General features: G+C 40.7%; 1 protein-coding gene across 7 annotated transcripts in view; it reads right to left on the bottom strand.

Moving 5' to 3' along the window:
- LOC107756385 (RNA-binding protein Musashi homolog 2-like) overlaps positions 1–18,413 on the bottom strand; it is a 191,755-nt gene that overhangs the window by 36,636 nt on the left and 136,706 nt on the right. For all 7 annotated transcript variants that reach the window (XM_016573478.1, XM_016573460.1, XM_016573486.1 and 4 more), the window contains exon 5: positions 10,822–10,896. In XM_016573478.1, coding sequence (XP_016428964.1) covers positions 10,822–10,896 — 75 coding nt within the window. The remainder of the gene's footprint in view (positions 1–10,821; positions 10,897–18,413) is intronic.

The raw sequence follows: 18,413 nt of genomic DNA, 5'->3' as shown, positions 1-18,413 counted from the left end.
CGCAATTTTTATTTTATGATCGCTAATGCCTGTTTGTTCTTGCCAGCAGTCCTCTGGAGATGCTCCAGTTTGGACCGTGCACCGTTTGTTTTCTTTTCTGAATCTGTGAGTCACAGACATTAAATAATCAGACACGGTCGATCATGATTTTAAGTCATAATGGCCATTAAATGAGATTAGTTGGGCTGCTAACATTAAAACAGAAATGGAAATACATCTGATGAATTTGATATTGAATGTATCAGAACATCATTTAAACCCCTGATGAAAATGGATCAAAGAACAGGAACCTTTTGTGTGCTTTTCAAACACACTCAAAAAGCGCTATTAGTTGATGTTGCCATTATAAAAGACATTCAAGAGAGAAATGAATTAGAAACGTGAGTGCTAAAATGAGCATCTTAGGGAAAAAAGGTGGATAAAAGAAAAGAGCAATCTCGCAGACCATCTTTTCATCCGGCAAACGAGAGGTGAGTCATGCTTCTCTAGTAGAAGCCCTTGACTTGTATTACTTTCAAAAGGGCCGTTCTGCAGAGCTATCAAAGACTGCCGGAAGCTTGGGCAATGAGGCTTCCAAATGCACAAGCCCAAGTGGCAGAGAACTCCTCCGTATTACGCCCTCCTGCTCTTATCTACGGCTAATGAGGGTGCTGACGGTGAAGGAGACACGAGACGTGGCTCTGCTCTGGAGTCTGTGGCTTTGGGAATTACAGGTGTGAGAATCGTGGGTCAATGCTGGCTGCAGGGGTTTAGCCGCTTGTGGTGGAGAGGTGTGAATTTAGCTGTGATTATTTCGATGAGGTGAGCGTGGCCAAGGCCACTGTTTACCACATTCAGTGTGGTTACAGAACAATTACACTGCTGACATCCAGGAGCATGAGCGCTAAAAAAAAAAAAAACTGATTTGAACACTGTTTAGGGACATGAACGATACCTTATATCATGCCCATGTTTGTATAAAACACTTTTTTTTTTTCACAGTGTGATGTATAAAAAAAAGTTTTAAAAATCCCATAGGCTAACAATGAAGGGACAGAGCTACATCTAGGTGACTAAAATATACTAGACTTGGGCTCATTACCTTAAACATCATAGCAACCACCTAGCAACCACATAGAACAAGCTTTGCAATGCATAGGAACCACCCAGAACACTCTAGAAGCAGCATGACAACCAATCAGAACACCCTAGCAACAACCAAAACACCCTATCAACCACCCAGAGCACTCTAACAACCATCTAAAACATCTTAGCAACTGCTTGAAACCACACAGAACAATCCTGTAACTGCTTAGAAACTTCCAGAAGACCCTAGTAGCTGCCTTGAACACCCAAAAAAACATAATATAATATGGCATGAAATAATAACATGGCATTAAAAAAAGCATCTTATATAGAGGTTTATAACCAAACATGTATTTTAATGATTATTTTTCGATCCACTCTGAAAAGTGTGAGAATGTACTATGGTTCACTCATGATCAGAGGTTAAATACACAAGCAATGTTTTCATTGATCTGAGAAGCACATTAAGGGGAAAAACACTGGAATATATGAACGGCCACAAGGAGCATCACATACAAGGTGTGAAGCTGTGTCTGACTAATAGTGCATCTTATAGAGCAATTTCTGAAAGCAGAAGGCATGACCAGATTTCTATAGTACATCCATCATCTCAGGCCTGTATAAAATAGGCCAGGAGGGCTTTCTGAATAGCATCACAAAACAGCAGTACGGCTGGGTACTAGGGCTGGGCGATATGTCAAAAATATCTTATCGATAATCGCCTTTAAAAATATCGCGATATCCGATAATATCGTCTACCTAAGCCCCACCTCCACCACGCCCCGGCCGAGAAAACATTGCCGACATCCACCATAAACACACACCATCTTCAATTTGGTCTTAATTATTGCCACAAAGTTTGGTTTTTATTTTTCTTAGTTTGTGCTTAAACTAACAGAAAACATTAGCTTTGCTGTTATTTTGGTGTTGCTAATAATTTCCACTCTGTTCTTATCAAATTTGTGTTTGAAATGAATTTCGTTTTGTGAGGAGAACTGTTGAGGAAAAATAATAGAATCCAATAAAAAAATGTTTTTAAAAAGCCTGTTTCCGATGTTTCTTTCTTTTTGGCATTATCACGTGACACATTTCATGATGGTAAGTTTAATTTCCTTGATCATAACAATTGTAGCGTTGTTTTTAAACTTGTAGTCAAGCTATAACGTAGACTATTTGATATTTATCATACATGACTAAAATCATGCAGGGATTAAAAACGAATTCTGAGCAAAAACGTTTTTTTCCCCTTTCTGGTAGCCTACTAGTTTGGAGGTCTCTTTCGGCCCGTTTTTAACGAAATAAAAATAACTGCTTTATTTAATTAGAAGCAGGGTAATTTAAATTTCATTTTTTTATTGTAATTTTTATAATTTTTATTTTATTAATCAAAATACAACGCCCACAATATAATATTCAGTGTTGCCGAAACTCCAAACGCATGCATGTTGAGGGGCGAGCTGAGAAGTCTAAAGGGGCGGTCACACTAGACTTTGAACGTGCAAAATTTTTCCGGACGATGCTGCAAATATGGGCGGGAGCAGGATATGACATCACGCGCCAAGGTTTCCCCTCAGTTATCACAACATGGATTCCGATGTGCTTGCACTGTAAAAAATGATAAAAAGGTGTCCGCATTCAAATGTACCATCTGTTCCTGTTTCCATTGACACCGCGAACCATGCAGCTTCTTTTTTTATTTGATTTTTATAATCTTTTAAAGATGTATTATATAAAATAGGACACTGCGCTAAGGCTAAAATTAGCGCTTCCTTCATTTTTGAATTTCTGTACAGAGAGGTCACGTGACGTATCGACCTTCTACTGGTCACACGTCTTCATGTGATGCGAATTCGCAGGTCAGAGTTCACCAAACTTGAACTTTGGAACGCAGCGAAATGCGAAATTTTTCGCATGAGCTTGCGTTTCCGGTCTGATGCATTCGCATGCTGCTAATTTTACCACAACCCAACTCGGAATAGACAACTCGGAAAATAAAATACTGTTATGATGACCACAGCTACTGAAAGAGCTTACAGGTGGAGATGGATAAGCATAGGCTTAAACCAAATGCTGTACCATCGATTTTTCCCCACATGGAGTCTAAACGCCCCGGATCTCGAGGAAAATCTGTGCTGAGAAACTCCTCTAGCGGCCGCGCATCATGATTAGCGTCAGCATGTTTACAGGATGACATAGCATTTCTCAGCCGTTTGTAAGCTCTTTCAGTAGCTGTGGTCTACTAAAAGACTCAAAGGCATCAGGACTAAAGTGGAGTGAAAAAAGAAGCGGGTCTTTAGGAAGTTTTATTCGTCCACAGGCATCTTCCCATTCTTTTCTCCTCTTCTTGTGAAGTCTTGCATTGCTTCTCTTGTTGCCCTTCGACTGAAAATTACAACCAAAAGTCACACAATGTGATATCGTATCAGTATTTTATTTTCTGAGTTGTGTATTCTGAGTTGTGTTGCGGTAAAAAGCCAAAGACTATAGAAATAAGCGCCAGTAGCTCACCGAGTGCAACCATTTGACGTCATCGACGCAGAATGTACTGTGCACATAAAATAATGGCGCCCCCCATAGTCCAAAAACCATGTCGATTTTTTTAAATAACATACATCTTTCATGGGGTTTCTACTATATATTTAAATAAGAGACATCATTTACGTTATATTAAGCTATACATGTCTTAATACCCGGGGATCCCTTTAAGACATAACTGATTGTATTTATGGGATATTTTGATATAATTCTGTGTGTATTCGAATGTGTAAGAACACGAGAAAGAGAGCTCAGTCCAGTGTTTGCGTATATAAGAGGTGGCTTTAGTGCGTGCACTTTGTGTGTGTGTGTGCAGCACAGAAAACAGCGTGCGAGTGCAGAAGTGAGTTCTATTTCGTCTTCTTGCAGTTGAATCTTTTGAAATCACAATAAATGCGCATTCAGAAATCGAGACGCAGAATCGAAATTTAATTTTATAACAAGTAATTTGATTCCTGACCTTAGGCATCTGATCTGATTTCCGAAATTGGAATAGCTTTTCGATTCCCAACCCTCCTACTAAATTATTTCATTCTTGCATGCAAAAAAACCTGTATGGTGACTATGGGGCTATGTAAAATATTTTTTCCAACTTACTAGGTTTATCATGTCATTTTTTTCCCGATAATGTCGATAATCGTCTGTTACCTGACTGTTGACATCGACATCGCGATACTTACAAGACATCGTCGATATACGATAATATCGTCATATCGCCCAGCCCTACTGGGTAATATACATCACAAAAGATGTAAAATCATGTGAAATCAGCAAAGGATATATTGTAACAAAGGCTAAGTTTATATATACCTTACAAGTTAGGCTAGTTATTAAAATTTTTGCATACAAGTCGTCTTACCTGGTTTACATATAATGCTTAATCTACACAAAGCACAGCGCTCTGAGCGGGAAAATGGGGGATGGAGGGGTTGGAGGAAGACGAATTAAACTGCAACCCCTACCCAGGGGAAGAAGCTGCGCCAGGGGAGGCAGTTCAGAGAAGACGCCACTTTACACAAGGCAATAAAACCTACAACCACTCAAAAGAGAGACATTTTTCAAAGAGGTAATGAGCAGCAAAGAAAAATACATATAAGTTCTGGTGCACAGAACAAATAGAGTAAAAGAACAGCCTGACACTGCTGCATAAATATTACTGGTAAGGCTTTAGCTAAGAAAACCCAAGTTACCGCCTAAGAATACAACAGGGAATGCATAGGGCAAAGTCACCACTCTGAATGTCGTATTGACGTATGTCCAGTGAGGAAACCAGCCCATTAGTTAAATACAGAAATGTATAATGCCATGTGCTCAGCAAACAGGATCTTAATTCAGGATCTAAAGTTCAACACCAGACAAGAAAGGAAGATCAAAATGGTGATCGACGCACGAGCTGTGAACTTTGTCACTCTGCTGAAGATCACGACATCTGGGATTTGAAAGATCCGGATCTGGTTGGCCTGCTAATGTCAGAACCTGCCGAGACATCAGCGAGACCTCATATGGCTACAGCAAACCAGCCTACCTCCCCCGAGGCTTCCCGGCCCCCTGGATTCAGGTCCAATCACTGCCATCAGCATGGGCACATATAATGAGACTGCAGCCCAGGGACAGGTCTCCTCTACTGGCTGCCTGATGCCCTACTTTGCAGTCTGCCGCCTCCTTGATGAGGGCAATTACTGGCCAGACAAATACTATATCTCTGGTAGAGGGGCACAGGGATTAATCCAGCAGGGGCAGGCAAAGTCACCCTCTCATCAGGCCAGATTCTTTAAGAAGCTCATCTGTGGGCATTGGACGTTTCATTGATGAGTATGAAAGAGGGGGCTGATCTGTGGTTGTACGACAGGCAGAAATGGCAAGGGGCTGATGCTAATCTAATTGTATAGTAATGTGCATCTAACCATATGCACTTTCAAGGCTATGCTGCAGATTTCAGAATTCACTAACGCTCAGTAGGCCGCATAAGAGCAGTGCTAAAGTGCAAAAATGATCTGGCCAGAGGAATGGGAGACAGCAAGAGGCCCCAGCTGACATGTCAGAGAGTGGCTATTAGCTGAAGCAGGCAAGCCAAGAACTGCATCATTGCTGACAATTAGATTTTGAATTATTCTTTCATTCTTGGGATATTTTCAAACTTTAATCTTAAAACTTTTAAAGTGTAAAGTTCAAAAAATATATCTAGAAAGCTGACATGACCATATCCTTAACCAGATAGGATGCGACAAGTTTCCAGCAAATAATTTGTGCATACTCAAAGTGAAAATACTGCACGACTAATAATTTTAATTAAAAAATAAATAAATAAATAACAAAATTAATTTAAAAAAGTACCATTAAAAACATAATAAAAGAAAAATAAAATGATAAAAACACAATATATCACAACATAAAATATGCATATAAAAATAAACCAATAAATAAAAAAATAAAAAAATAAACAACATAAAATATCCAAAATAAATACACACAATACCATGTAATAAAATAAGTAAAACAAAACAAAATAAAATACACTGTGTAAAGCAAGAAATAGAAACTAAGCAAATGACAAAATGTAGCTTTTCGTTTGACAGATTAAAAACAAAAACACTACATCTGTAAATCTGCATCTGTAGCCTGGTCATCTTTTGCTTTATAATCTCTTAATTAACCACGTCAAACAATGAGCTAAAGGACAATGAGTAGTGAAATTGCCTGTCCACAGTGAAATCTGACTGGTTCCCTCTTCACTTAACTGTATATTAAACATCAAATACGTTGTGATTGCGCTGTCATGTGACATTTTGCAGTGCTTCCCTAAAGGCAAAAGAAGCTGCTCCATTCAGAGCAGTGTCTGAGTTGTAGATCTGATACAAGCTGATAATTAAACCTGTACTGGTTAAACCGCCTCTGCAGTGCAGAGCGGGATATGACAGGGATTCAGCCTGACTGTGGGGAACAGCAGATGAGTCATCAGCGTGATTACCTCAGGCAGGGCGCATGCGACAGGCTGTCTAATCTATGCTACGAGACGACCTCCAAAATGACCTCTGCCCCCGTGCACTCCGTAAACACACATAACATCTGCCCACCACAGCCCACGTCAGTCAAGAATTACCCCTAAATGAAGCGGCGGGATACGTTTTTAAGAACCGTGTGTGTGTCCGGCTCAGCGGTCCCTGTTTTGAGCATGTAACATGGTGAATGTGTTTGCCTCATACCTACTGAGTTAATAAGCAGCCTTTTCAATTAGAGCTAATCTGGGTGAAGAGCTGAATGGGGTAGTGCAGCTGCAGGAGACTTCACTGTTGCCTATTCATCATCTGCTCTCTCTCACTTTTTCTCCTCCTTTTATGATCCTCTCCTCACAATGGGTCAAAGAGAAGAAATTGTGCCACTTTCCTTAAGTCTGTAGGTGCTGCCAAGCTCAACGGAGCAGGCTCATATCATACCTTCCCTCAGCAAGTGCCACTCACGCCTTCTTTCTGTCATCTCCCAATTTCCTCTCCTTCTCTGTCTCCCTTGCCTCCCACACAAAGAGCATCTCTGGTCAGCCAAAGAGTCATCTTTATTTGTTTGTTTGCACTCCAATATCCTGCGAGCCCGGTTGTGTTATCTGTATGATGGGACCGGCAGAGGGCTGCGCCGTAGAGAATGGAGATGGGCTCCGTGCCCGACAGCCTCAGTGTTTGCATAACTGATTGGGCCCTAATCAAAAGTGAAGCATCAATTTCAGCTCTCCCTGTTCTTCCTCCTGAGGAGAACGGAGAGATAAATGGAGGAATGAGAGCTAAAGGATGGTGTTCTAACACATTGTTCATTCCGACTGGGCTGAGAGGGGCGGCGACCTTGATGTCGGAACAACCTTCAGCTCTCATCAGCACCAGCCACGTCAAATGCCAGAAATCGTGGCAGAACGAAGATGAGGAGAGATGATTCACCGCTTGGAAAACCAAAAGCGGTTGGCACCCATGTGGGGCGAGATCAAACAGAGGAAATAAACAAAACACAAAACAACAACAGGGTCGCACTGTAAAATTATCTTTTATAAGACCACCTCTACTTGCGCTCCTCTGGATCAATGCAGCCTTAATCTACAGACTTACGCCAAAATGAGAAGATCTTCTCTCACAGCTTGGGGAAAACCTGATGGATCCACAGGCTTGCTGGAGAGGCACTGAGCATTAGATGTGTTTCTCATGGATTTATAGCCTCTGAAACACCCTTCTCAGTCTCATAGAAATGAGAAGAACAATGTGTGTGCGTGTGTCCTGGCGAAGGGGGAGATAACAGTGAAGGTGGCCTGATCCTGTCAGCTGTTTCTTATCTTATCTACCAGAGGACATGTTAGTATGAAAACGGCAATAGCAGCAACACTTGCTCAGAAACTCTGTCATAGCACCATTGGTTGTTTATGCCTGTATGTCTTTGGGGCAAAGAAAACACTAAATCCATCAGTGATCAAAGCTGTTCCCTGAGGAGAACTAGAAAGGTAAAAACACTGTATATCGATCATACGCACATACTGTAGCATTACACAGATTTACTTCCACCCGAGTGCCATTGATAAGCAATATGTAGTTCTTGTTTTCATTAAAAGTCTACACGGTAACTTGCATACATGCACAGATTCAGAGAAAACACACGCATGCCATCCCCTGTGACCTGTTACAAATCCAGTCACCTGTGCAGATTACAAGAAGTGCCTTGAAAAAAATTACCTTCTCTCTTTTCAACAGTCAATTTTTAACCTTCGCTGCAGCCGAGCTTATAGTAAATCCCAGGTGCTACGAGCAGTCTGGAAAAAAAGCTTTTTCACCCTATATGTTCAACAGCAAGGTCATTGACAACATGTGAAATGGAAGAGCGAGGGGACCCTTTTGGAGTGGCACTGGGCAGATCATTTTACAAGAAAAGCCAGGGGATTAAATGAGCGGAGAAAAAAGGCCCCTTTTTGCACTTAGAACTGCAGTTTAAGTCGAGCGGTTTGCAGCCTATTTTGCTAGTGAGTCATATGCCAGCAAGACCTTCAGCTCTATATCCAGGGTCAATATCACTAAAAATATGCATTCGATACACTCGATTGCTTTTCAGCTAGCGTTATGAGGCTTTCTGCATGGGCGGACCTGCATGTGTTTATTCGGCCGGTTATTTTTAGCGTCAGGTGGGAGTTCAGCGTTTAGATATAGGCCTACACATATATTTCAGAGGTGACTTGCTATGTTGTTAGGCTCAGAACTGTTGCTAACATGGCGCTGGGCTAAGACTTCTCGCTGAAGAGAGTGAGCCCACAATGATGTTTTAATCCCCCTAACCGGGCTTAGTCACAGTAGCTCTTCCTCAAGCGCCTGCCAATTTACACTTCCTCATTATCTATTACTCTCGTTCGTCTTCGTTTATTTATCCAAGTCGCCACTGGAATATTCCGCCTGCCCTCGATGGTTAGTTTGGGACGGCTGTACGGATTGTTTGAGGTTTATTTGTGTGCTGGCATCAAAGGGGAAGATGGCTAAGTGTTCTCGATGTGACAAACAGCCACCTTTACGCTTAACAGCCATTTCAACATAAGAATTTCATCGCCAGTGAGGGCCTCTGAGCAACTGACAAACATGAAAAATGTATGCACATAAATAAGGTTGCAACCCCTCTTGAACATACTCTGATTGCAGATGAGGGAGGCTACATACACAGCTACATACGTACAGCTGAAGATCAACTGCATGAACACAACACCATTTTGAAATTGTCAAGAGCTGTTGTCTCATATTTATGAAGAAAATATTCAAATGAAGTTCCTATATTTTTTTAATTATTCCATGCATAATTTTTACATTAATGAAAAGCATCACACAGCAGATACATCTACTTGGACTAGTGCGGTGCTTGCTGAAAAAAGACAATAAAACAGCACGGACCAGTCTAAACTGGTCTGCTGATTTTTAAAGGGGTCTTGGGAATTTAAAGGGGTCACTGAATGCTACATGCACTTTTACAAGTTGTTTGAACTGAAATGTGTGTTGGCAGTGTGTACAGAAGAAGTGAGTATAAGGTTTTTTAATGAATCTTTGCAAATCGCCTTTCCTAATAATGTGCTAATTAGCAAGTTTCCCGATGAATGCGAAGTAAACAGTCCCTCAGAGAGCAGCTCGGAAGAGAGGGGCTGGGTCAGCAAAGCTCATTAACATTTAAAGGAAAATGCTACAAAACGACTTGCTCTGAAAAAGCTGTTTTTGACAGGGTAAAACAGGTGTTTTTTACACTACATTGAGAAATTTTAACCAAACTATGTTACAGACTTTTCATTAAGACCCTAAAGAATCATATCAACTTGTGGAAAATGGGCATCCAATGACCCCTTTAACAGCTGGTCACGTTGGAAGACCAGTGTGATAAACAAATTCATCCACCCATTAAATGAGGTCTGCCTAAAAGTAAATATACAAAAAATACTTTTAGGCAGACCTGGTTTAGTGGGTGGACAAATTTATATATAGCTTAGTTTATATGGTACACTTTTTTTTTTTTATACTGTATGTTTTTAAACTTTTTATCTGATCTTGCTTAGACCAGATAGTCCAGTTTAAACCTGCTAACCAGACTGGCTTAGACCATTGTTTTTGTTTTTTATTTTATTTTTTTCAGTAGAGATGAAAAACAAACACACGTGTATCAGAAATAGATAAGGTGCAATTAAAGCAGTACCAGATAAACCAGTGAGCAGAACATCATACTAAAATATACCATGCACGTTTTGATTCTGCTTTGGACCATCAGGTTATCAAAGCTCAGTTCTGAGAACTGAGCCGTGAAATAATAGAGCTGCTTTGCTGCATCACATTTATCCCAGACAAAAAAGACCCCTCTTTGTCTGGGATAAATTTGCGAAAGGAGAGAAAATGAGATGCCCATGGGTTTGTTTGTAGCTCACATGGGTTTTACAAACATCTTGTGTGGCGGTGTTATCTGTAAAGCTACAAGCATGTGGATGTGGGGCTTCAGCAGGGGGCCGAACAAGGCAATATGTGCGTGTCTTTGTACATTAAGATGTATAATGTTTGAGTATGTGAATGTGTATTTAAGTATAAAGTCCCACGGCAAAGTTTTCAGCATGGGGCTGTAGCGAGAGGCAGGGACGGGAGCTTGTTGGTGTTTGTGAGTTAGCCGGTCAGCAGGGAGGCCATTACCAGATGGCAGCAGGAGAGAGAAGCACCATACAGAGCTTAACAAGATGGAACTTACCAGGGAATTGGTAGCTGTAGCTTGGGGCGAAACCAGTGTATCCTCGGCCATACGTTGCTACAATGTTTGGATAACCTGAGGGGAGAGAAGAAAATCCGGGGATGTGATAAACTGCTCAGACCGCCCAGAGCTTCCCTATCACACCAATAAATCAGTATGCCATTTAAAATACACATACAAGCAAGACACATGTGGAAACGGCTCCTCTTTCACCACATAACCGCAGCCCTCCCCGCTAGGCTGCAATGTAACAGATTAGCTGGCTAGCGAACTTCAGTTTGCAGTGATGAACAGCATAAACATCACAAGACACAATCTCGCTTCATTCCCTGGGGCTCATCCCTCTTTTTCCCCTCGCTGAGGGAACGGACATGTCTGCGACTGTCATCTCTCTCTCCCTCCCTCCCTCTTTTCTCACCTCTCCACTGTCATTGATCGATAACCCTTCTTTTATAGCCCGGGCTAATCGATCATGAAGGACACGACAGAGCGAGACAATGGCAGGCTGATAGTTGTGGCAGGACATCACGGATTAAAGTCCCTCCGCGCCGCGCAGCCTCGGCCTCCTGCGCGCTAATACCGACAGGATGGCACGAATATGATTGAGCGATTGCAGAAGTCATTCGAAAGTGGAGCGAAACGATGCAAAAGGCCGCAATCTGTTTTTTTCCGCCTCTCGCCGTCTTTGCTGAGGCAGAACTTTTTAATGATGACGCTCAGGCGAGTGAGCTGGCTTCCCCTTGACTATTTTATTATCTGAAATACATCTTGTTTGGGAGTAAGGCGAAAACACGCCATCAGCAGCGTTTACAACACTGGAGCGCATCCTGCTCGTGCTGTTAAGGAAAAGTGGGATGCGACCCAACACACATGCTCAAGTTGTCTCTCTGCCAGCACTGAGTGACGGGCCGCTGCGTGTCCCTCTTTACCAGGCTAGAGCCCAAAGACCCATTGTTCTTATTCTGTCACAATGGCTTATTACAGTGTGAGCCTAGACACTAATTATCTGGACGGCTTTCAAACAGAAGGAAAAAAACGTTTTCCAACGCAAGCGAACGTATTAGCCATATTGTTGCTGCAAACGCCTGAGGGAGCGGGCCGCTGTAATCACATGAAAGCAATATATATATAGAGTCCACTATACCCTCCTCTTTTTAAGGACTCTACAGAAAGCGTGTAATTCACTATCAGCCCCGATTCTTCCCTCCCAAACACACCTGAAAGAATTCGCTAATAGTTATTGGCTGCGCACAGTGTGAGCTTGCACCAAATGATCGCTAGTGGCTTATCCTTGGCTCTCGGCCACAAATGTGAGTTGGTGCTGGAGAGAATAAATATACTCCACCGCAAGTTAGGCTAGACATAACTCGGATCAATTCGGTTTGACATTGCAGAGGCAGACTGGTGGGAAGTAGTCTATGTGAAGATATTGATCCTGTCAAAGTTTCTTTGGTGAGGGTCAGAGCAATAGTAGAGGCTTAAAAGAAATAACTCACTTTTATGAAGTATTCTGTCGTTATTGACTGGTTCTAAAAGGAGGCTTTTGTGCCGGTTGCGGTAAATGTTATGTAAACCACAGAGTCAGTTTTAAAATCAAAGACCATTCTTGAGGAAAGTTCAAATTTGAGGGAATCAGGAAGAGAAGGAGGATGGGATAAAAGTATTAAATATACTACTGCCTGAAGTATACAGAAAAATGTTGCAGAACCCATTCTCCTTAAATGGATAGTTCACACCCAACAAAAAAAAAATCATTGGAAATGTTTAAACCCAATGACGATTTTATAGGATATACCAGTCTCTCCATCCTTTCTGCTTCACCTTGTAATCTTGCCTCCGAACTACATTCTTAAACGTTCTGCAGCAAGGTGGCCATCTTTAACTTCGCTCCTTCCAAGTGCTGTATCATATGTTTGCGAAGCCTTAATATCTGGGCTCCTCCATCTCTCTCGAGACTACAGCGGCTCCGTGTACTCTTCTCTTAAGGAGCAGCAAATGCCAGACGCCCAGACTAAATATACATGACATGGGCTTTTCCTGTGACATTTAGAGAGATTACTTTAAATGCAGAGGGATGGCGCTCTGTTGACAGTAGGGGATTAACATACTGGTAGGGCCAACACCTATGGGATCAAAACGCAGAAGAGAGAAATCAGCAGTGCTTCAAGGCCTACAACTTTTCAGTTTTCTGAACTCACCCAAGTCTGCTTGGGATACAGTTGTGGGATACAGTTCATACAAGTCTCTTTTGCTCAACAAGGCTGAATTTACTTAATCATAATAATAATAATAATAGGATATATAATTAACAATAATATTAGGAAATATTATTATAATTTAAAATAACTTTTGTATTTTAATTAGGGCTGTCAGTTTAACGCGTTAACTTAATTAATTAGTTATAAAAAATAACGCGATTAAAATATTTTAAAGCAGTTAACGCACTGGCCCCGCCCCCAGACCTGTACATCATCTTACATTTCATACAGTTGACTGTTGACAAATACGATGCAGCGCAACAACTCCATAAATGCAGGTATGCCCTAAAATTCAAGATATTGGTGCAAAAATGCCCCTGTATGTGTTTTTGTCTCATTTATATCATATGATAAGCGATATCACATGAGCAGCGAGAGCAATAGCGAGAGCAGTATCACACGAGTGCAGATTTTGTCCTGAATATCACAAGTTTAAATGTGATTTTATACAGCATTTCAGTAAATAAGAAGTTGATATTGTGTTATATTTTAAACACAATAACATGGATTTTGCTCAATTTAGCAGAGAACATTACCTTTAAAGCCATAGCAGAATTGTTTGCGCATCTCCGAGCAACACAGCGGTGTTTAGTTTCTGAATGAATCCGTGTTTTTAACGAATTCATAAAGAGAGCCGTTTACTTCATTCCTGAATGAATTAGCCATTCAAATGAATGAACGACTCAAAGATATTTACCCCCACCTGCTGGCAGATTTTCTTAGAGTATCATTTAATAAAAAAAAAAAATATATATATAATAATAACAATAATAAAAATAAAAATAAAAAACATTAAAGGGATAGTTCACCCCAAAAATTTTTATTCTGTCATCATTTACTCACCCTCATGTCGTTTCAAACCTTTTTTTTTATGGAACATAAAAGAAGGTATTTTAAAGACTGTTGGTAACAAAGCTCTTTTGGTTACCAATGACTTTCATTGTATGAACAAAAAATACTGAGATGTTTCTCAGATTATCTTCTTTTATGTTCCATAGTTTATGTTAGGCTGTTGTAGCCTAAATGTTTATGTGAAATAAGTATTTTCAATGACTTTAAACTTTAATTTTATGTTGAATCAAATCAAATAGTTCTAAAGCTACAATTTGTAATGTCTACTTCATACTTTCTCATTTAACACAAAAATAGCTTTAAATAATCTTTTGTGGGTATTTTCACAGTCAAATTTATTTTGTGATTAATTGCGATTAATTAGATTAATTAATCGAAACATCATGTAATTAATTAGATTAAAAATGTGAATCGACTGACAGCCCTAATTTTAATACATTTTAAAATGAAGTTTATTCCTGTGATGGCAAAGTAAAATTTTCAGCAGCCATTACTACAGTCTTCAGTATCACTTGATCTTTCAGATTTATTTGAAATAGAAACATTATAAATGTCTATACTGTCACTTTTGATTAAATAAATGCATCCATGCTGAAAAAAATTGTAAGTTCTTTCTTTCTTTCTTAAAAAAAAACACCCTCAACTTGAATAATGTCTTGCTGTTCACTAGTGAAGAGTCTTCACACAAAAGCTCACAATAAGGCTGTATTTGTGAAAATACCGGGCAAACAAAAGTTGAACAAAAACATGTTTAATGCCACTTTTGGCTGAGCTAAACACAAAAAAATAATAATAATAATCACGTAGGGTACCAATTTTTCCCAGAGACATTCCTCCGCCTCCTTGTCAAAACTATTCAGCTCAATTGTCAGACCTAAATGGCTCTCCTCTGAGTTTAATGACCGAGCTAAGCCTCAACGTCGAGCAGTGGGCTCAACAAAGGGCCACACCATGAGACCAGCTCCAATAGCTTTGACGTCCTACAACAAGTGGCAAGACTGCATGTTGTAGTCACGGCCCCTCTGCGGGAGACAAGACTGAGCCAGACGACACTAAATGCACGGGGGAGAAAGAGAGGTACCTGAGCCTGAGGAGAAGACTCATTAAGCTACACTGTCACCGTCTCCCGGCAACACTGTAAATAAAGACTGTCACTTAATCTGGCCTGGTGGCGACAGCCTCGCCCTCTTATTTGCGTTATTAATATGCATGCTAATGTGCCCATTTTATGGCTCAACAGTTTCGATTCACTGTAAAATCAATTATCCATCTGGTAAAGCTGCACTTTGTGCTGGCTGAGATGTGTATTAATTTTAGCAAACATACATGAGGCCCAGCACAATAATGATAAATAGCTCGATTAGGTGTGGTACACACCGTTGCTCAGAGCAGGGCTCTAATGAGATTTCGGCACATAAGGAATTGCGGTTCCTTAAATAATGAGCCTTGTTGATTTTTGTATGCAAATTGCCAAAAGGAATGTTTCGCTGTCCTGCTTTCCAATTTCATTTAGATAAGACAGTGTTGCGATCGAGTGAGCGTGAACCCCTTTAACTGACACTCTGCTCCCACTGTCTCCGTCTTCCTCCCTTTCTGTTTGTTCAACACTGATCTGCTTTAAACCCTAATAAGCTCATGACACCCACTTGCAGTGTAATTTCATCAACCTCAACTCGAGTCAACTTGAGCTGACATCACGCTGTTGGCACCGTGAAGCCGAATGATATCATAAACTCCTAAAATGCTAGGGGGCGCCGGTTGTTGGCGCGAGGTCTCTTCGTGTGCTTACATATGCAGAATAACCGAACGGACAAATTCACCCTCCTCTGAGGTCAGTTTGTTGAAATCATAGGTTCATAACTCAACGTTACTTACATTTTCCTCTTCATTTATCACTATAATGCGGAGCCCTGCTCTGGTGAGGGTCGGTTAGGGATTTGGCGGGGCTGGAAGCGGAGCTGGCTGAATATCAATAGCATATTTCATGCGGGCCCGGCGAGGATGCTTCATCAAGTCAAATTATGGGCAGGACGACCTCTCCTGCAGCTTCACCCATTAGATGCCATTCGCATTCTGCACAAGGCATCAAATGATTTATTTGCTTCAGTTACTTTCAGCAGACGATCAATCTGCTGGTTGATCAATCGGCGGGTATTCTTGTCTGATTCTATGTTTCCTGTCCTCTTGACACACGTCAAATCTACAGAAAAACGTCAAGACAAGCTCTTGCCGATGTCGGGATGATGGCTCTGGTGTTTGACGGGTTCCAGCGCTCATCTCTGTAATAGCACGCACGTGTCATATCCGTGAAGACTCTGAAGCAGGGCTCCCAGCAGAAATGGAGAGGAGTTTCAACTGGCATGGCAGTCGTAGAGCCGCTAGCAGAGCGTGGAGACGTTAACGCGAGTGCAGTGCCAGCATCGTAGCGCCAGTCCCAGTGCTCTCTCTGAGGAGCTCTTTCAATGGGCTGTTGCCTCTCCCTGACTGCCTGTTCCAACATTATGATTTGGCATTTTGTTCTCTGAGTTTACAGTGATGCACTTGTTCCACACCATCAAGCTCAGCATCTATGCTTAAAGCATGAACAGACATATTTACAAGTATCATTCTGAAACGACCATTTGTCTGAGGTCAGCTTGAGGCAACATTTGCTCTAAAATCACGCACAGTGAGTCACTGGATCTAGAACACAGAATTTCCTATCAGTGGGTCTGATTCAATAATAATTTTGCACTAATAAAAGTGCTAGTGTTTGTAATAATGTATACATTTTATATGAAAACTATATGTAAATATAAATAACAGTATATAACAAGGCCATAACCATGTCTTGAACATTGGGGGGATAGATAGATAGACAGACAGACAGACAGACAGATAGACAAACAGATGGATAGATAGATAGATAGATAGATAAGATAGATATCACCGTTCTATATTAATGCGCCGCTTTCATTGACACACACACACACACACACAATTCTCACACAAAATCAGAGATCGCACTGCGTGCACACAGAAACATTCAGGACTCAGGAGCACAGAAACATGTTGTCAACGCTGCCCCACGACTTTTAATTATAAAATAGCTTCGATACTGAATCGGTACATTATATTTCTCAGCAACGAAGAGGTAAAATCAATGTTTTTAAATAAGTAAACTCATCGTTTCATTGATTGTAGAGAGAGACGCACAGACGCAGGTAATTCATACACACAACTTTCCTCCCTGTCCCTCTCTCTCAAATGGCCATATTTCTATTGTAAAACAGTTGACTAATATTAAATGATTGGCAACTTCCATCTTACCTCACTCTCTTTCAACGTTAAACTGACGCTTCGCGCTGGAATTCACACTGATTCTGTGAACAGTAAACCCTGCCTACATTGATTTGATTGGCCATCTCAATTATTTTGACATTGACGAGTGCTGTTAGCCCGCTGAGTGAGACCAGGCTGAAAATATAACTTATAAAGCTTTTCGTCATCCTAACAACAAGCGCTGTGTAATGGAGGGCAGCAGATCAGTGCAAGAATTTCAAACATTGGGGGTGTACAGTTTTTCCATTTCTAATTATTGGGGGGCACTTGTCCCCCTCAATGTCTTTGGTGGTTATGGCCCTGGTATATAATAATGTAGATCCAACATAGAGATATGCAAAATAGTGTCCTTAATTTATAAAATATTTTTGTAAAATATTATTGAAATAGCACTATTCAATATTATACTTTTCATATTTAAATTTTTTAATATTTTTAAATATTATATTTACACACAATTAGCGAACAAGACTCAATCATAAGGTTTTTTCAAAGTCAACATGAAATCAAATTTGACCCTATTTATTTTCGTCATAGACGTTTGTGGTCATACTTTGAATGATTCATTGGTGCACATTATTGTAAAGAGTAAAGTGTTTGTCTTCGCAATCTTTTACGAAAATGTCGGAACTTGCTCCGTTTCTGCTTCTCTACTTTACTTTTTTACCCTCTAATTTTCAACCCTTCTCCTTCAATCACCAGTCATATAGAGATCACGGTGAACTAACTGTGCTGGTCCATATGTAATTCCCTCTTATTGCAAGTCAATCAAATCCCGCTGGATAAAATAAAGCCCCCGTCTACATTTTTTTATAGCTGCATATCCACATCACAGAAGTAAAATGGGCTGAATTCTAGTGCTGTGTTCGATACATCGATACGACGATGTATCGTCACAGAGATCTGACGATACAAGTATCGATACAGCTGGCCCTGTATCGATATCGCGGCACGTGCGCTGCAGTGGACCGCGCTTAATTTGAATACAAGAACACCATTTAAAACGGAGTATAAAGGTGCAAGGTTTCTAAAAAATAATGAATAGAGCATAATATATAGGCTACAACGAGGTTTGATCTGGCCGCAGAGGAACACAACTGGGGTTGCCTGTATAAAGAGACGTAATCCCCAAAACAGAGCTTCCCACTTGCGCAATATGGA

Source organism: Sinocyclocheilus rhinocerous, unplaced genomic scaffold (assembly GCF_001515625.1).
Source record: "Sinocyclocheilus rhinocerous isolate Xijiao unplaced genomic scaffold, SAMN03320098_v1.1 scaffold1152, whole genome shotgun sequence".
In the NCBI taxonomy this organism is placed as follows: domain Eukaryota; kingdom Metazoa; phylum Chordata; class Actinopteri; order Cypriniformes; family Cyprinidae; genus Sinocyclocheilus; species Sinocyclocheilus rhinocerous.
The sequence above is the reverse complement of the archived record's forward strand: the minus strand, read 5'-3'. Positions and strand labels throughout refer to the sequence as shown.